Here is a 20,449-nt window from a genome sequence, read left to right as displayed (position 1 = left end):
CCAGCCATGCTGCCAGGGGTCAGAAGCCATGTCCCTCCTCCTCAGGCTACTCCTGGAATGAATAGCCTGGACAGTGTCCTAGGCTGGGGCGTGTGGGGAGTGTTCTGCTTTCCAAACGCCTTTAAGATTATCACTGGTGGAGCTGGATGAGGAGCTGGCTGTTGTTCCTGCTCGGGAAAGAGGAGGTAAGCATTTCCCCATTTTTCCACTCGCAGATCGCATCATGGTCTGCTGCTGAGGTGGGGGTACACAGCATGGATCAGTGACATGAAAAATGCTTCCAGTTGCAAAAGTGGGACGGCTGCATCTCTTTCAGGAGGAAACATGTTGGGGGCACAAGTACTGTATTGGTGAGAACTGCATTACAGTTTTGTGCCAATTGCATTATTTTTATTTTAAATTACTTCAACTTGAGAGGCATTGGCACTGATTATTTGTTTTGGCTCCCACGTGGCGTGTTCTAGACAGAAGGTGAAAACCTCTAAATTCTATTTAAAAATACAAAGATGGCAAGTATTTGAGCCTTGTAATATCTGCTTTTGCTTCTGGCTGTGAACAACAGGCAAACATCGGCTGAAGTGGATTTTTGAAACTGATGAAATAGTGCTGATCATTTTGATGGTCATATATGATGAACTTCAAATGTCTGTAACATGCCCGCATGAGACCTACGCACCCGTTAGCCTTTTCTTTAGGAATCTGTGTGCCACAGTGACCCTCTAAGTAGGGTGAATTTCAGAGGTACTCTCTAGAAAGTACATCCGTTTCTTTGCCAGCTAGAAAATTTATTGCATACTGCAGTGCTTGCAGGAGCAAGCAAAAAAGCATTGGATTGACATCAAAGGGAAGATCTTTCTGTACAGAATGCTGGAGATTTTCAGAGTGGTAAAAATCTGGCAAAGGAAATGCATACTGTTTTTGATTGTAAGCCCCTTTCCCTCCCTCTTCCCCTTCTTTTTAGGGCGTGTATGTCAAATACAAAATGGTGCCAGTACATTATTTATAGGAGCAGTTTGCAGAGACTTTTTCTTAGAACTTCTTCGGCCATTGAGGATGATATTTTTCCATCCAGGCTGAAAACAATATGTATGACTAGAACAGTATCCTTTTTTATTGTGAAGAAGTTGGATGCAGTTCTGCTTAAATTAAAAAAAAAAAAAGTGTTGGATGAGTGTTGAATGTTTAACTGCATAGAGAGATTCAAATTTTCTTTGAATGTGTGTGTGATTATTTAAGAGCACTAAGCTTTGACACTAACTCCAGCAAAGACTTACTGGTATCTGAGAAGTCAAGGGAGATGCTGTTCATTCCTATCTGTTAGGTAGTTATCCTTCAGGTCGGTGTGTGCAGGAAAGGCGAAAGGCTGCTAACCTCTCAAGAGGAAATAGCTACATATCTTGCAAGCGTGGCAAGTGTTGTTTTGTCTGTTGCAGTGGGGCATTGGTAACGGGTACATTGCCACTGCATTTCACTAAATGTTTAGTCATCTGCTTTTGATCTGTTGTGGATGTCAGACCTGCAGGACGGTGTCCCGACGCCTTGAGCTGCTGCTGCTGACAGAGTGAGGGAACTGGGGTGCCGTTACATAGCTGCAGTGTGTGACAGGCAGTGTGCCTTCCCCTTCTCTTCCTGTCCCCAGCCAGGCTGCGGGTGTCACCAGGTTGTTGGTGCAGAAGAAAGCCCGAGGTTTTTTGCTGCTCATTTCCAAATCAACTTTGCCAGCAGTGAGCAAGAGTCGCTGCTGCTGCAGTGGTCACTGTCCCTTCAGCTGGCAGCACGGCAGCCTCGCAGGTGGTGAGCATCTCCACTGTCTGCTGCTCTGGGGCAAGGTGAAGCAAGTTGTCGAGAAGCAGCACCAGGTACAGCTGCTGGCCCTCGACTGCCTGGCTAATGGCAGGAGACCTCAGTGGAGAACTGCTGTGTCGGCAGGAGATCACCTTGCCCCTAGAAGTTGTCTTGAACTGGGAGGGATGGTGCTGGTACTTACTGTGGTCAAGACATGGTATTCCTTCGGTTCCCCTGCCTGTGTCAGGTGCTCACTGAACTTCTTGGTGGGATCCATTTTCTTGTGTTTTTTCCAGTCCCTTACTGTGTGGCTGTGATGACACTTGTTGGGTCCTAGCACCCTTAAGATTTGGTTGTTATTTTACTAATAACTTTCACAGTTATGTGTAAGAAAATACAAAGTAGCAGCAAAGGCTGGCAGGGGTGGGTGTTTTCTATCTATGCATTTCAGAGCGCTTTCATTGACACCTCAGCTGGTAGACGTAAATTTCAGTGATTCCCTGTAGAGATTGGGTCAGTAGTTTTACAAGGTAGGTAGAGTCCTGCGATGAGTTGCAGTGGAGAGGTGTTGCTTTGGTGTGGTAATGAAGCTGTAAGTAGGATGTATAGGGACAATTTGGCTACTTTGCCTCAGGATGTGCTTATAGGATTAAACTTTGTAGTACATTTCTATAGTTGCCGGCTAGTTTTTAACATAGAAAACTAATTATTGAAGTTCAGAAGCATTGAGGAAATTGGTATGGCAATGTGCGATAGACCAGAATAGATTCAGACTGATATAACAAGCCTGTAAATCCCAAAGGAGAATGCTGCACAGTAAATTCTGTATTTATGCTGCATTGAATGTCATGACTATTGTACTTGGAAGATGCCTTTGCAAATGTGTACACAGCTCTGCTGAAGTGTCTGACTGGCAAATTATTGGTACAGGAAAATAACTTGAATATTCCCTGGGTCTGTGCTGAGAATGTTCCTGGGTACTGCTGTCTTGTCAGGAGGAACCAGCTAAGGTACTAAGAGCATGTTGTCCTATATGCCACCTTGGATGTGCTGTAAGTCACACCTGAGCATGTGTTTACCATCCACATAATTGTTAGATTTGGTTGAGGAATGGAGCCTTGGCTTTTGGTGAAGAATTCCTTGGGGTGTTCAGCTGTTTCCATCGATGTGTTCCCTTTGTAAACTGCTATGCTCTTGCAGATGCAAGGCCAGTGCTCCAACAGGGTCACTGCTCCCTCATTGCTATAGTCATGGAAATAGGATTCACTGTGTTCTCCTGAGATGTTGTGATGGGGTAAGCAACTTCAGGCAAACGGATGTCTGGATAGGTACCTGATGTTCGAGGAATACCATTATGAATGTGACATGTTGCACTTGAAAGATACCATTATAAATGTCTATCAGGTTTAGTGGTCTTTACTTTTGCTTGCTGTTACTCCCAAAATGTGGCAGACATGGGGACTAATGCTGTGGAGATGAGCCAGGATGCCTTTGACCTGTCCTGAGCATGGTTTCTACACAGGGCTTTGAGAGCTGTCCTGATGTGGTTCACAATGCACCAGGTTCATTTTGCCCCTCCTAAAGCTTTCAATGGAACTGATGAAAACTTCACCTCGGAGCAGTGCATTTCCCTATATGGAAACCTTGCAAACTAGAGAAGACTTTTCCAAATTCATCTGTCTGCTCCTCTAGTCTTTCAGCTTCTTGTTTACAGCACTTGCAGTGTCCTATTTCAAATATCCTATGCACGTGAGACTGGAAGCAGACTGAGACTTCAGGGTATTGCTGTGATCAAAGCAATTCTGGTAATTGGTGAATGGGCTTAAAATAGGTCTCTGGAATTATTGCAGTTTGGCAAACAGGTGATAGGAGTAGCATAGCTTAGTGCCTGGTTCTCCAAGAAGTAAAATATATTTCTGTTCCCTGCCTTGGGTTGCTGAAGTTTCACATGCAAAAGCATCCAAAGAGGTTCAGCCTAGAGAAAAAATGCAGGGAGGGATGGGCAAGCTGATGACAACCTGATGACAGCAGGGAATTACATGACTGTAGAACACATAAATGCCTTAAAACTTGTATGCCTGAATGAACACTTCTACCATGGTCCTGCATATTTCCATCTTCAGTGTCTCCTCCACAAAGTTTCTGATGAACAGAAGCCAGTTGCTCAGATTTTAATGACAAAGACCTGTAAAGAAGTCTCTCAACCAGCTTTTTTTGGTTTTCCTCCTTAAAATTTTCTTAATAAGCCTTGAAGATACTGTGAAGGGACTTGTGGTACAATTATTGTGAGAAAGCAGTTGCTTTTTTCCTTCAGGAGAGTGGCACAAAACTGCAGGAAAGGCTTTGGCATTGAAGCCACACCCTACTCCTTCCTGCTTTAGCACTGGCAGGCATGGGGGAGCTACAAAAATGAGGTGATGTTTCTCCGTTAGTAGCAAACTCGAATGCCAAGCTGCTGTGCATCTGCCTCCCGTAATTGTGCCAGAAGTGATCCCATGCCCCATCTTTCCCCCTGACCGTTCTGCTTGTGTTTTAACTTCCCCTTGGGACCCTGCAGTGGGGGCTTTTCCATAAGCTGTATCTCCACTAGAGAGGGATGCTAGTATAGTTATACTGGAAAACTTTGAGGATTTGGTTAGTTACATTGCTTTACTCTTCCTGACAGTCAGTGTTGCCTGTTGGGTTAAGTGGAGCACCCTTGAAAGGAGACTGCTGCAAGACTGAAGGCAGATGGGACCCAGCAATGACCCTACACTGTGGCTGACCAAGTAGCAGCCATTGGGTTTCTCCAAAGTGGTGCCAATTCTGCTGTGTGACACATGTTTGTGTAGATCCATAGAATGGTTTTGGGGTGGAAGGGACCTTAAAGGTCACCTAGTTCCAGCCCTCCTGCCATGGGCAGGGACACCTTCCACTAGACCAGGTTGCTCAAAGCCCCATCCAGCCTCGCCCTGAACACTTCCAGAGACGGGGCATCCACTTCTTCTCTGGGCAGCCTGTTCCAGGGTCTCACCACCCTCATAGTGAAGAATTTCTTCCTAATGTCTAATCTAAATCTATCCTCTTTCAGTTTAAAACCATTACCCCTCATCCTATTGCTACAAACCCTTGTAAAAAGTCCCTCCCCTTTTTTTCTCAAAGGCCCCCTTTAAGTACTGGAAGGCTGGGCTGAACAACCCTCTCTCAGCCTGTCTTCATAGCAGAGGTGCTCCAGCCCTCTGATCATCTTCGTGGCCCTCCTCTGCTCCAACAGGTCCATGTCCTTACATTGGGCTTGCAGAGCTGAAGGCAGTACTCCACGTGGGGTCTCATGAGAGCGGAGTAAAGGGGCTGATGTAGGAGAGGCTGCTCAGCAGCAGGAGAGACTGAAAACCAGACCCTGCATGCCTAAGTGGGCTTTGTCAGGGGTCAGGGGAGCTCAGCATGAACACAGCTGGTGGGTTGCGACGGTGGGGTGCCTAAAAACTCTGGTTTGTGGATGGATTTCAGTACGTTCTCCTTTTGTGGCCTGTGTCCCTTGTACTACTTAGCTTATTTGTGTGGTTGCAAAGAGAATCCTAATGGTTTCCCGAGTAATGCTTTACACCTTATGCTTTTGTAATGAACTGTCTTAAGGAGGCTCTGAAGTGTGTGTGCATTTAATGTTTGTACCCATGCTAATGTGCATGGAACTGAGTTCCAAGGGTAGAGTTTGAGGCAAAAAAATATTTAGGTTTGCTTTTCTTTTTTCTTTAAGAACAATCCATTGCTATTCAGTTACAATAGGATTGCTTTTTCTCCTTTCTTGCTCTTTAAAAGGTGTGCAAAGGGCATGTAGCTTAAAAGTGGTGACCCAGACTAGATAGTACTTTTCTGCCATTGTGTGCGTTAGGTGGTGGTGGTGGTTTTTGCTGTTCTACACTGACTGCATTCTTCCCCCTGGCTTTGCATTTTCCACTTGAATTCTTGGTGTCTCCTAAATGCTCTGATTGAAATATTTGTTGTTTCCATTGGGCAGTATGTATGCTGAGGACCTAGTTGAAGTTGAGTAATCACTGAAGTATGGTGTGAATTTACAAGAACCCACTTAATTCATGTGACCTCTTGTATGCACTAAAAGCTTGTCTGCTAAACACAAATCAGAGTTAATCCAAGTCAATTCTTAAAGTGAATTAGTCAAGCTGTGTGCTAATCTTCCTGTGTTTACTTGCTTTTTCAGATAGGCAGCAGCCTAAGTTGCATTAAACTTCACTTGATAATTGAAAGGGGAAGAGTCAGAGAGAAAGGTGATGAAATTTTTGTATGTCCTGCATTTTTCTCCTTTCAGGGCATATTTGAGAACTGCTTTGTGTTTATAAATCTTGAATTCATGGAATGATCAGAGCGAGCTACCTAAGGCCAAACCCCAGTACTCTGCTGCAGCTCTCTGCTGAGCATCCATGACAGCTGTTGCTGCTCCAGGGATATTTTGGGGAGTGTGACTTCCTGATCATCCCTAAAAGTTGTTCCTCAAAAACCGTAACTGTTTGAGCGGGATGCTGCATAGACAGTGGTTTAGACTGTGGTGATAAGGAATTCCGTTCAATCTCTGCCAAGAAAGGAGTAAGCAGCCCTGATTTTACAGCCTGGACTCGCAAGTTCTGTGTGTATTGCCCTAAGCACGCCAAAGACTTGGCGTGTGGTGGGCAAGAAGTAATTACCTTTCATTTGTCAACATTACGATTTTTGTTGTCTTGAGCTACTGGGTTTGCTTCCCCCTCCATTGTGGCAAGATCAAAGGTAAGATCTTATTTCTGGGTCACTGCTGTTCATCAGATAAGTAAGTCTGTGGTCTTGGGAAAAAGCAGTGACGTGAGAATAGGGAATTTAAACCCTGTCATTAAGATAATTATTTCTTATTGTAAATTCTAAATTCCTTTAAACTTCATTCAGCTTAACTATGCAAAATACAGCACTGCAGAAATTGCCTGGAGAACAGTCAGTTGAACTGATGCAGATGTTAGAAAAATATTTCTGGAGCAGCATGAATAGTTTGAGAAGTTGATAAACAGTTACTCTGTCTGCATTGGTGCTGGCCTGAACTATGTTAAGCTGACTCCTTGCAGTCTTTGATGTACTTTTTTTGTGGGGGGTGGCCGGCAAGTTTCTGTTTCAGATAAACTTAATTAAACTCTTGTTTGTGCACCATTGGTCAGGGCCTGTGTAGATCTATATTAGGATAGTACATTTGTAATTTGGGGTTTTGGGTTTGGCATGCTTAATTGTGGACTTCCTTGGCTTCAGCATTTCCAGATTATTGTGTTTTGTGGTGGTTCATTCTGCCTGAAGATTGAACATCTGTTTTGTGGATGGAGGGGGAAAAAAGAAGTATTTGCCTTAACATTGGCCCCCCTCAAAGCTGTTTAAAGAATTGTGACATTCTGTTATCATCCAGATGTTTTTTATCTAGTAAAAGGATATTGCCTGAATGTTTAAATACAAACTCGTTTCAGAAGAATGACAGCATACTACTACTTTTCTGAGTTTTAAACAAAAGGTGGATGGTGTCAGGTGAGGTTAACAAATGGAGTCTCTGTTGCTGATCTGTGGAAGTATTTAACTGTACTACTTTGTTTTTTCTTCTTGGAAATAAATATTAAAAGTCTGTAAGTTGTTGAGAAGGTTATGTTCTTGCTGCTTTTCCTGTTGAGGAGTGATAGCTGGAGAAAAGCATTCTGATATCTTATATGGTGATTTATACCTTGATACAAGTGACTTTGCCTACTACTGTCTTCTTTAATGATACTGATTAGTAAGCAAAATTGTGATGAGAATGCACTAGGAATTAAATTCTACCACCTACTAGTGTGAGGCAATGCCTCCGTCTTGGCTCTGTGAGGTGAAAACTACTTCTTGCAGCCCCAGTGTTCAGAATGATTTTAATAAACAGCTCCTTGCTTGGGTTTTGGTTTGGGGTTTTTTTGTTTATAATGGAGGAGGACAAAAGCATACACCATACTTGCTTCTTTTACATGCGTGCACAATGCTGGCACCAGTTAATGGTGTGGCTTAAATCGTAAGCTATCCATGGTGACTCTGAACTTTTCTCCCTCTTATTTAACATCTTCAAAGTTAATGTCTGTCAGTAGAAATAAACCATTCTAAAATAATTTAATAAAATGGTTTGGAATTACTTATTTTAGAAGTATTTTTTACTTTAGAAATCATTATGATGAAAGTGCAGATTATGAAAACATTGTCATATGACAGAAGCTTCCTTGTGGTTGTGCTATGAGAGACCATCCATATTGTAGTTACTTGTTTACATAAGCCAGAGCAGATGGGTGTTATTTTCCAGCAGTCTGTGTCTAGCTGTGCTTTTCCTCTTTATTTTCTTGGCCTTTTCTTGGTGGTTCTTTTCTTCAAGTTTAGAGTACTGACATAATGTTGAAATTAAATGATGGCATCCATTATTACTCTGGAGTCTTCCTAGTTCATGTTGCTTTAACTTGAAAAAGAGGAATAAGAAATTAATTTTCCAGGACATCTTATTGTTCCAGCACTCACTAATTCAAAAAATCTAATGGAGCTGCTGCTGCAGTTGTTTCTTGAAGCTGGTGCTGCTATTACAGATGTTTTAAAACAATTTGTGTGGGTGGGTGGGTGTGGTTGGTTTGGTTACTTTACCTTATGCTGACCTGATAGTTTTGTTGAAGAAGCTCCCCAAACACCTGAAGAAACATGCATGTACCAGCCAGCATCCCTTGCATTAAGGCAGATGCTAACTCATTGCCCCAAGTGAGGGTGGGAAAAGGTTCTCCAGCCTTGCGGAGTGGGAAGGCAATGATCATCTCTAAGCAATCCATAATAAACAAGCATTAATGGAGGCCACTGGGAGAAGCTACGCTCCTGATAAATAATGACTGAAATAAGTCTAGGGGTTCCAGATGGTGATGGGAAGGCAACCTGGTGGGTTGTCTTTAAAGGGGGAGCTGCAGAAAATGAGGCCATGCAGGCCTGACTTTTAAGGCAAAGCTCTGAAGAATCTTTTCGGAGAAGGAAGAGGCTTCAAGAGAAGATGAAGTATCATTTTGGATTTAAAGGCAAGAAAATGCTGCCCAAGAGATGTGTGTTGAATAGGTACAATGTGGAACTAATCAGGAAAGGAGGTTGAGCAAGTGAGAGAATTGCACTGGATGGTGCAAGCTGACCTAGGTCAGGGAAGTACAGAAAAGATTCTTGAAAAGGACAAGTACACAAACTAAAAATGAAGTTTTGTCCAATGATAAATCAGATTTCAAATCCCTCAATGTGTAACAGAGAAAAATTCCTGTATTTAATGAGGAAAAGGAGCATGATTGAGTTGTGGACAGGATGGTGGTGGCATTTATAGCAAAAATGTTGAGATTTGAATAGAAAATGAGTACCTCTTTTTTTTCTTTTTAATCTCATCTGAGCAGTATGCTGAGAAACCTAGTGTACTACTGCATGCCTTGTGGATTAGACTGCTGCGGATGTGAGTCCAGTTTGTACCGTAATTCACATGATCTAGGGTGAATGTGTTCATGATTTCTCATGTTACAATGCCAAATAATATGGGGTTTTCCCTTCAAAATGTATTTTATGTTGATTAGTGAAAGATGGCATTTTATTCTGATAACAGAAGTCAGAATAGTAAAGATGCAGGTCCCCTAGAATATCCTGAGGGAAAGGAGTTAATTGTTTTGGACACTGAAGACTAGAAAGGCCAAGAAAAATCTCTTTTATTTTTAATCAGATACAGCAATGTTTAGTTTCCTGCCTTCATGATGGGATGTTTATATGCCTTAGAAAAGACCTTTTGATGGAGCATCTTGCTACCACTGACACAGAGGAGGGAAGATGTTTGTTATTTTTCCTTCAAGATGTTTTTGGTTAGTTCCATTAATCTGAAAATGTGTCACAATGGGCAAAATGAGAATCCATTCTGCTTCAATCAATGCTGTAACATCATCTTCTCAAATACCTTTTACCATGAGTAACCAGCTCATGCATGTTGGAAATCGCGTGGGTACGTGCTGCAAAATAATGGTGCTGGAGCTCTCTGACTTCACTTAGACCTGTAGCAAATGCTTGGGAAAGTGGGAGTCCTCCTGCCTTCTTTGCCTGCCATTGAGGTCATCAACAAAATGCATTTGAACTTCATAGGCAGAGGATCAGACTCCTGGTTTCCCTGAATAAACAAAACAACCCTGCCCCGCCCCCCCCCCCCAAAAAAAAAAGGCAAAACAAAGCAAAACACCCCCCAAAAAAACCCCACCCCCAAAAAAAGACCCAACAACAAACACAACCCCAAGACAAAAACAATTCCAGAAGGAATGAAAGACTTGTAATTTGAGGAATAATCTACTCACCAAAGAGCCTTCATGGTGGCCACAGTAAAACAACTGAAGGTCCTTTCCGGGGATAAACATCAGAGCAGGTAAAGGAAAAGGGCAGACATGCATAGGTCAATTACTGACACTTGGACTGTCTGGCCTTTGGTGGAACTCGGCCTGCTTTTGTCAGCCTCAAAAGGGGTATGAGGCACAGGGACAGGCAAAATAAGAGTGGCATATGGAAAACATTTCCCTGCAAGATAAGTGCCTCAGGGTAGTGTACTGTCTACTGAATTTTTTGCATTGAAAATCTGTGAATAGATGTTTATTGTTTGGGATGGTTTTATATACATTCAGATTTATGTGCTTTTTGGGAGGAGTGGGCAGGGGGTCTGATCTTGCCCCCAGGGGATGAGTAGGAAGATGTCTCTCCTGACCCATGTGTTCTCTGTGAGAGTAGATGGCTTCTCAAAGGGAGTGCCACTGCACGGTGGTACTGTTTTATGGTTGTAAATTCGTTCAGTGTGTGGTAAATGAATAAGGTGACAGATTGTCTCCTTACTCTTGCAGTGGGGAAGAGGGACAGTTTCATACAGTGCTGCCTCTGTAGGGTTCATGAAATTGTTTAGCGTGGGGAAGGAGGCTCTACCTGACACGTCTTTGCTGAGCTCGTTACAGGCTGTTTTCTGTCATGGGACGATTTAGCAGCAGTCCTGTGGTACTCATATTATTAGTTATGGAGACCAGAACAATGATCTTTCCCTGATTAACCACAGAGCTCCTATTCAGAAAGATTTGACTGATGTCTTCCCCACCCCCACCCCACCCCAAAGCACAGGCTGTGCTGTGAATGCAAATGACGTAGATTTTGGATCCTTTGTTGATTATTGTGTTGTGGAAGAGTCCTACTGAATGTAAGGACAATTGCTTAAATTTGTGTTGAAATAATTTTCTTTCTAGCCTTGGATTACTGCTGAAAGCTTCGTCTTTTTTCCCCCTTATATGAGGAAAGCTAACAGCTGTATTGCTCTCCTGAAAGTGAAGACTGAAGCCGTGGAAACTGTAAGTCTCTTCTATCTTCAGAAAGTTGCAGACTTCCCTGGAACACCTTTTAAAAACTCTTTGAGGTGTACAGGTGTGAGTTAGCTGAAGGCAGAAGGGAAAGTAGGAAAGACGAGTTCCTTTTTGTTTTGTGTGGGGTTTTTTTTTCTTTCTTGTTTAGTAATACACTTTTGGGCTTCTGCATTTTTATTTGATCTCATTAAGTTAGCTCTCTTATTTCTGATTGTTTGGTAAGATGCTTTTCAGGTGGGTGAGCAAGTTGAGGTTAAATTTCGCAAGTTGTTTTTTTGTTAATATTTTGTTTTGGTTTGGCTTAAGTAAAAGCTGAATGCTCTGGCCAGTGGTTGCTGTTCTCAGTAAAGCAGTCTGCAAAGTGATACACAGCTAAACATGCTGCTGTCCTGCTTTTGATGCCGTTAGTGGCTAAGAGGTGGTTGTGCTATACATATTGTGTGGAATGTAAGCTTTGGCTGAAAAAGTGCAATCAAAGCAGGCATCACACACACAGAAGCAGTGGGACCATAGCAATAATAAAACCCCTGGTTCTGTGGTCTGTCTTTGTGATGCTGGATCACTTCCAAGACAATTTTTTTAGGACACTGTCGTTCTGAAGTTGGAGCAGCGGCAGTGTAAACAGTACTTGCCTTGGCATGTTCAGTGGGTGGGTTAGATCTGAACTTGGGAAAGGTTGGGTTTTTTGTTTTGGTTTTTTTTTTTGTCCTTCTGCTTTTTTGGTTGTTAAAGTCGCAAGTGCTCAGATCACGTTTAAAGAAAAAAAGCCAGAAAGCAGATGATGCACACAGGGTAAAGGAAGGATGTTTTTCAACAGCCGAAACAGGGGTTCTCTGCTCTTGTGATCTGATCTGTTGGGGTATTCGTGTTCTTTCATTCTGGTCTCCTAGGAGGTTTCGATGTGGGTCAGGCAGCATGCTGGAGATCCAAGGGCAGGTAGTGATGGCACTTGCTGTCCAGAGGTCTTGCTGGAGGCTGTTCTTCTGCACTCTCTCAGCACTTTGGCAGGAAGCTATCTCAGCCTACCTCACTGCCAACCCTTTTGCAGGTGTTTGTAAGCCTTTGCGCTTGCATGGGATGTCCTGAAGTGCAGCTCCACTAGTGCTCCTGCAGCCCTGCAAGCGTCCCCAGTTCACTGGATCTCGTCTTGCTACCGTATAGCCAAACAGTGATGGCAGGAGAGAGGGGTTAGTGCTAACTGATCCTGGTTTGGGGGCCAACCAGCTCAATTATCCATTGTATTTGCCAGGTTTTTTTGTTATTAACAAGCTGTTTGATGATGACAGTGAAACATTTAAAATACTTATTGCATGTCTCCCTCCCTCCTTCCCTCCCTTTTAAAGCTTAATGATATTTTGGTTAGACAGCTTCTTTGTTGTTCATCTGTTGTGTCAGGTTGGAAAATTACCTTTTTTTTTTTTAATAATTGCTCTGGAAATGATTGTGCTCGAATAGTGAATTACTTCACCAGTAACTGAAGTTCTGTGAGCAGAAATTATCCAGGTAGAAATTGATGCTGTTGGATTAACCCACTCAGCCTGCAAAAGAAAAGGTCTGATGTCTTAAACAGCATCTGGCAAAGAACTGACATTTAATCTCAAAGGGAATTAACCACAGATTACTGCAAAGAAATGATTAGGTCATTTCTCCACCAGGACAGGGAGTTGATGGAAAAATGTTTCTGGGTATAGATTGATTTCCAGTTGCAATTTGGGCAACTGTACGTGCTGTGTTTTTGGGGATGAGGTATTACTTAAGCATCTTTTACTCTGTGTAGTTATTGCCTGTCTTTGTGCATGCAAAAAAGGATTTGTTGCCCATGTGTGAAGTGCTAGCATAACAGCAGGATGGAAAACTCACCTTGTTCCCTGTGACGACCTCAGTTTCTTCTGCAGAAGGGAATGAGTAAAGTTTTGTTGCATCTTAAGTCTGTCCTTGATCTCCAACTGAAAAAAATGGCCAATTTCTTAGGGCTGGTTGTAACTTCAGTGATAGTCACTCTCACTAACGGGAGAGGGCAGAGATCATCAAGTATGTTTTACTCTGGTTTTTGGGTGGGGTTTTTTTTCAGCATTTGCAAGGTAGAGATCTCCAATAGTTGTGTCTGAACCTTCCCCTGTATTAGCAAACTCCAGTAAAACCTAGCTTTCTAGACAGTGAAGCTGGACTCAAGAAACATCTAGCTTTACTGGCAGAGGCTGTTTCCAGGGGGGGGTGATGGTACAGCAAAGGAAGCAGAGAGACATTGTCCCTTTCCTCTGGCACTCCCCTTCCAGGCTTCAATGACCCTTCAGTAAAACCTCACAAATCCATTTTCACAGTTCATTTATTCATTCTGATTAAGATCTTCCAAATGGGCAAGATGCTATAGCTCCATAGCTCTTTAAAGCAGTCTGTCCAGTCACTAGAGGCAACAGATGGGAAGGCTTTGGGATGAGGCACATTTGTACAACTGGCCTTCACTGGGGCAACAGAGGGTAGTGTTCCGTGTGCTGTAATAACAGATGTAACTTGGGCAATTTGTTGGTAGTTGGCCTGAAGCCATGCTGAATAGTTGCATCCACTTCCTACTATGATGTATATGAACAGTGGTACAACCCAGTCAGAGCTCACATCAGTCCCTGTGACGTCAGAAATGATAATCTTCTTCCATGCTATTATCGACAAAATGACTTCCAATTCCAGCAGTGTAACTTCAGATTCACTGCTGGTAAAGCTGTTTCGTCAGTACCATATACTAGATCTAGCCCAGGACTTACTGCTGTAGTAATAGATGTTGCTGTGGTGGGAGCCTTTATCCTGTTTTCAGGAGAGGGGGATGAGGTGAAAGAGTCGGGCTGACAGCAACGAAGCTGCAGAATTTGTACAGTAAAATGTGTGTATTCAAATTTGGCAGGGACAGTTAATTTTGTGTCAGCTTCCAAATTGTTCTGATGCATCTGCTGAAAGGGGAGATGTCCTTCCTGAGACATCGGAAATTTGATGGGGAGAAGGTAGGGAAAGAGTCTCATTAAGTGGAAGAGTTGTTGCTGTTGTTTAGAAGGACTTTAGGGCAAGAGTATAACAATGGGCGGCACCATCTGTCTGGAAATCTCTTTTATTTCTTTTCTGCTTCTTTTACCCAATACTGAATCACAGCTATTAACTTACTGCAGCTCTTTCAACTGCTGAGCAAGTTGACACCGGGCACAGGAGGTTATCTTCATTTGCAGGCAGAACACACCCTGGAACAGAGAGAGAGGGCAGAATTGGGAGGAAATACGGATTGTAGAGATCATAACTGCTTCGGTTAGTTCACTTTGTCCTTATGCTTTGGCGGGTCATCGAGTAAAGTTTCACATGTCTTATGCCTCTCCTTCTGCACATTTATTTGTCAAAGTACACCACGTAACAAACTCACTTCCAACATTCAGCAGTCTGGTTCTTGATACAAAACAAGATGTTTGCTGAAACGCCACTCCAGACATACCATGCAAGGGAAGAGGAGTAAAGTCCTGAGGTGACAGGACAGGGAAGTAGCATACGGCTTTCCCCCTCATTTTAACCAGTAATGAACTGAAGAATGGTGAGAAGGGATTGGGGGGGGGGGGGGGGCAGGAGGAGAAAAATTGAGTGCTGTGTTTATGCAAAGGCTTGCTGAAACAAACTGTTTCAAAGAAGTCAATGCTAACAGAGTTTGGATCACCTTGCAATTTCAGGGAGATAAAGAGCTTCTTATCTGTATTTCTGTGATGTGGTTTGCCCTTTGCCAGTTTGCTAAAACTATCATTTCACAGTTGCAGGTACCTCTGCTCACCTTCAAAATCGTGTTGACACATCCTAGGTTTTTTTTAGGATTTTTAATCAATTTGTTTGAAGTATACGTCAATAAAAGTTTTGGTGTTCTGAAAAAATTATTTGTGACTTTTCAAACAGGTTTAAGCTAGTGAATTGCATTTCTGTGAGGATGTACATATGCTGTTCAAAGTGACAGCATCAGAGGCGGTGAAGGTTTTACCTAAAGTAGCATAAGGACTCAAAAGAGGTAGTATCTTTCTATTAGGAAGAAAATCTAGTGCTCTGTAACTTGCAATAGCAAGTCCAGATTTTTGCAATAATTTCTAGCAGTCACTGTAGTAAAGGAAGGAGTAACAGTAAAGCCTCTTCTTTTCTTAGATGCATGAAATTGAAACCAATTTTTCTGCCTTTCATTTTTATTTTCTTACATGATAGAAAATGCATCTGTAGTTATTCTTTTATTAGCTCAGTGGTTACTGGGAGCAGAAAAAACACCTCCATAAGTCCATAGCAGATAACTAAAAATTCATGTTATCACCATCGGTTTAACAAGTGGTAAAATGAAGCAGTAGACCCACCAAGTCATTGCTGTTGCTGTTCCCTGGATGGTGTTTGTTTGCCTTTTTGCCTTGTAAGGCTGCGTGGTGGAGTCACAGAGGTTTTTTTTGTGTGTTGAACAAACTAATGCTTAAAAGCGATGGTTGTTTAGTGAAAGAGGCTGCTGGAGGTGAGTGATGCCAGGTGATGACTTTTGGATGGCAAGACTTCAGATGCCATGTGAAATCTGGAATGTCTCTGAAGTGACATCTGGAAGTGGGACACTTAGGCGATCATCTTATTTTCTCATCTTTTTGCATTTTGTTCTGTTTTATTTTCCTTGATGGGTTTACAGGTCCTATCCATCTGGGATCAATAAGAACTTCAAACTGTTCTCTGAGAAACTGTAAGTTAGGCTTTCATTCACTACAGGTGTGCAGGGAGGGTAGCTTTGTTTAGCTAAGTCACATTTAACACTTCATGGCCCTACCAATCAGCATCTTCAGAGTCATGTAACCCAGAAAACTGAGGTCTGTGAAGTCAAGCCATGATACCAAAAGAGTCTGATACGGGTGCAAGAAACCAAAGCTGAAAGGTAGGAATGATGCAGGACACCTGAAATTCTCTGACACAAGAGACAGACACAAATTGTGAAAATCCAATTTGCCTTTCAGTCCCAGCACCTTACTCTAGATGAGGCCCAGATGAGATACACAGTAATGCAGAAATTGTTGGTATTACTGTATCACTCCTGATATTTGCAGATCACAAGGTACTGTGCAAGAAACTGGGGAGGAATAAGGGGTAATAATTTTTGTCATTAAAATGGATTTTCCAGAAGCAGTTCCTTCAAGATGATGCTTCTGTAATATGTGATTGCGTTTCTCCTAACTACTCCACGTAATAACAAAACTGCACTGTTCCCCTTCTCTGTGGTCTCAGAGAGCTAATCCAGTAATCGTGGTGCTTAATGATAGCATGTCAGAAAGCAGTATGTTTTTGGTGAGGGTGTGTTCCTGCTCTGCATATTAGATATAAGCTACTCTGCTGAGTGTCAGCTGATTATTTTTTCCCCTCAGTTAACCAAAAACTCAATGTATTACTACAGATGATTTTCTAAATGCTGTAGTTTATTACAATGAAACATAGTTTCTTAGAGATAACTCGCCTTAACAGAGGATAAGAAATTTTATAATCTTCATTTTACAAATTTTTGATACAGATCCAATGTGTTTCCCAGCTTGCAGTTCTGCAGATGCATTCAGTAAAGACAGCAGCGTCTGTGAAGAGTATGTAGGGTGGTACTGACATGCGACACCTGCAGTTTCAGTGTCTGGGAATAATACCTGTGAATCTACTTCCAAATTTTGGTGTTTTGGTTTTGGTTTTTTTGGGTTTTTGTGGGTTTGTTTTTTTTTCCCCAGTTACTTTTAGTGCAGCAAGCCATCAAAATCTCATTAGTAAGGAGCCACTCCTGTGCTTGTGCATTTCAGGCTTTCTTTTTAATAGAGATTACATTTTCTGTCATTAATGCCCTTTCGTAAAGTTCATTTGAGGATCCTATTCCCTTTATTCACAGTTCTTGAAAAACACGGGGCTGCACCCTGAACTCACACGGGTATTAAGTTAGAAGCCACCTTTGTTTGCTTGAATGGAGCCAGTCTGTTTTTGCACTGCTGTGAAAGCACAGTCCTCTTTGTACTTCGTTACTGCTGAAGAAGATGGGGCGGTTCGGGAGCCAGGGGAGAGTGCTTTTAGTATAGTCCAACCTGTTTTCAGCTGGAATGCTTTTAGAAGCTTAATGATTTGGCAGAAGGTCCTAATTATTGTGTAGGTTGTGTTCAGGTGGTTGAGAAGCAAGACGCATGCAGAAGACCCTTCCCTTTTCAAGGCGAATTGAGGTATCAGTGCAATATCAGCAATAAAAATACAGCTAAGTGCAGAAGGAAAAATGTAGAATGGTCATAGGCTAAGGAGTTTTTTTATGGTGAAAAATTACTACAGACAAATCTCTCATCTGCATTAAAGTGCTCATTAAATTTTATGGGGTTAAGCTTTTTCTGGCATTTGTGTTCTACCTGGAGTACACAGAACTAGCTAAAGGCTGAGGAGACCTGTTTGTTTGGTTTGGTGTTTTTTTTTCTTTAGATATTTTTTTTCTTCTATTCTGTGATGCTCCCTAGTAAAAATTATGATTTCCTCTCCTTTTCATATGTGGCCAACAGGATTCTAAGTGTACCTTTTGATTTTGGTCTAGTATTCCCTAAAGTCTGCTTTATCAGTACTTTTTTCCCCATCTTCATTATCCAGGAGTGGCAGTGTTTCAGGATTAAGAGAATAAAATTTAAAAGAAACTAACAGTGAGATGCTGTAAAGTAGGTACAGTGACACAGAAGAACACAAACAAAAAGGTCTTCTGAGTTCTTATATTTGTGACAGCTGGCTAGACAGTGATGAAATGTGTTGGTTGAGGATCTTGAGGCTGTTGATGGAGTTTTACTGAAAATCACTCTCTTCTTGGCCAGATAGTCAGAAAAGCAGTTTCAAGTTGATGCTATGTGTTTCCTTCATCTGTCATGCACTGTACGAAAAGCAGTGAATTTCAGAAAAAGGCAAACCTCTGTTTTTTAAAAGAAAAGGGGAAGCCTGAAGGATGTGTAGCTTGGTTCTTCAATTTCCAGTGGAAGACTGCTAAATCTCCATTTTCTGTCCTCTTCAAGAGTATAGTAGAAATTTGGAGCAAGGAGTGGAAAGAATGAAAGGTTACTAGCAAGAAATGAGTAGGAAAGAATAGGGGTCACTGGAAAGCTATATAAAGATGGAAAAAGTGATCCTAGAGCTTGGAAGATGAGACAGCTACATGTGACGTAAGGCATGTGGGGATGTGTTGAAATGTGAGGCAGGCATTTCAAGATGATGCTTTTCAAGAAGGAGGAAAAATTTCCACAGTGGTGTGCAAAGGCTAAGTTTAAATGAATAAAAAAAAAAAAGACATAACTGACTCAGAAAACCATGTGGAGTGCAACTTTCCTACAGCATGATCTGTTCTTTCTTGGCTTCGTAAGCGTTACTGTCGAAAAAAAATGAACCGGTGGCCAGGAAGGTCACTAGCTGTGTCTGTATGACTACACCATGGTCTCAGTTAGAAAGATTAGTTAGGTTTGACACCATTTTTGGTGCATTTGTTGGATGCTGAATACACTTAGCGTGTGTGGTTTTCTGCCATGACTTACAGAATAGGAACTGGTAGATACTGAGAGCAATAGGTGTCTCTGCAAAATCCTTTCTGTGGTGGCTAACTTGTGGGTGGTGTTTTATATGTCTGACCTGACTGGGGGGAGAAAACTGCAGTAGCCTTAGTCCAGAATTTTTAAATGGGATTAACTTCTTGGCCATTTACCATTTTCTCCCCTTTCGTTTAGTTTTCTTTGCACCAAAGAATAGAAACCTATGGGAAGCTGATCTAACCTTGATAAACATGGTAGTTACAGAAGTAAAATTGGATGAACTGATCAAACTTTACACAGCAATTCAGTATATTTACCTACAGCAAATCTGTCAAAAAAAAAAACAAAACAGAAACCCAAACCCCAAATATGTATGGTTAAAATAAATCAAGGATAAGGATGTCATAATGTTTAAGTTATTTTTCTTAAGACAGAAGAAAAGTTCATGTGATCACCAAACTGTAAACCAATAGTTGCTGAGGAAATAAATGTATCCTAAATTCCAGCAAGTAATTCCATGAGTACTTTTCTGTGAGGGGTTGGTTTTGTTTTGTTTTGTTTTTTCTGGTGTGTAGGGAAAACAAAAGAACTACAGAAAAAAAAATCCGTTAACACTATTCCAGTGCTCTGTAAGCGACCATCTTTCCTTGCAAATGTGTACAGTCTGTGCATTAGCCTACTTGCTGTTACTCAGTTTGTGTAAATTCTAATTTGTGTGGTCAAGTGAATTGTTTTGTTCTTCTGGACCAAATTCCAGTGTGCCCTTTGAAATTTCTCTGCAAATCTGTTGTGAATCGTCATGCAAGCAAGTTGGGCTGTGCAAAATCACAGGCTGGTTTTTGCAGCAGCCGAGGGGCTTGGGTGTTGACTGCACGTCCAGTTCTTTTGTTACTCTCAACACTTTTTTTTTTTTCCCTTCCTACTAGGAGCAAATGCCAGCATGACTAGGGTCTGAGGAAGTGCTTCTGTGTTCCTACCACGGGTTTGCGGGTGCAGAGGAAGGGTGCAAAGGACAGCAGGGATATTTTGAGCTACTATGGATATCCCCACTGATTTGGTGCCGTCCTCCATGATGTCCCAACCTGAGGTAATTGAGGTGAGTAGACCACAATGAAACTGGCAACTAAACTGACTGAACCTCTTTCCTATTTCCTCATTGAATCCTAGATCTTTCTCCTGTCTCACTTCTAAAATTCCCTCTGTGACTCAGCTGAAATATTGTATTAGACAGTCATCACTTGCTAAAAATGTTGTCCTATTTTGACACATGACATTATTTTACTATTTGTAGAAGAAAATATATGGCAAAATACAGTCCTCATTGACTCCATGTAGGTGATCCCTGCGCTATGGTTCATTTTTTTACTGTGCCTAGTGAATACAAAATAGAAGAAGGTCATACTGTGGTTCAGTTGAAATAATGCCACAGGAAATTTCAGTTTCAGTGTTCTTATCAGGAAAGCTAAAGTTTTAAGCTGAAAGCAGTAATAAAATTAATAATGTACTTACAATTACTAACACACTAATCTTGCTATCATGAATCAAAGTGTGTGTTTCAGGCTTGATATTTATAAATACTAAAGTGATTTCTTCAGCTCCACGTACTGAACACCAAGTACTTGTGTCTTTCTGGTGAAGTATGTATTACAAACAGAAAGAGCTGTTAATAACAATCAAGATTTCATCTCAGAAAAGCATTTTTCAAAATCCCTTTGACTTTATAGAGATCCAAGT

At 41.8% G+C, this 20,449-nt stretch overlaps 1 protein-coding gene across 2 annotated transcripts in view; it reads left to right on the top strand.

Moving 5' to 3' along the window:
- LPAR1 (lysophosphatidic acid receptor 1) overlaps window positions 1-20,449 on the top strand; it is a 73,272-nt gene that overhangs the window by 4,484 nt on the left and 48,339 nt on the right. The window contains exons 1-2 of one of the 2 annotated variants that reach the window (XM_037374171.1): window positions 11,065-11,162; window positions 19,642-19,811. In XM_037374171.1, the coding sequence (XP_037230068.1) occupies window positions 19,752-19,811 (60 nt within the window). In that variant the 5' untranslated portion in view covers window positions 11,065-11,162; window positions 19,642-19,751. Of the gene's footprint in view, window positions 1-11,064; window positions 11,163-19,641; window positions 19,812-20,449 lie in introns of those variants that run through there. The other variant, XM_037374170.1, reaches the window with a different exon arrangement.

Source organism: Falco rusticolus, chromosome Z, assembly GCF_015220075.1.
Source record: "Falco rusticolus isolate bFalRus1 chromosome Z, bFalRus1.pri, whole genome shotgun sequence".
NCBI lineage: Eukaryota > Metazoa > Chordata > Aves > Falconiformes > Falconidae > Falco > Falco rusticolus.
The sequence above is the reverse complement of the archived record's forward strand: the minus strand, read 5'-3'. Positions and strand labels throughout refer to the sequence as shown.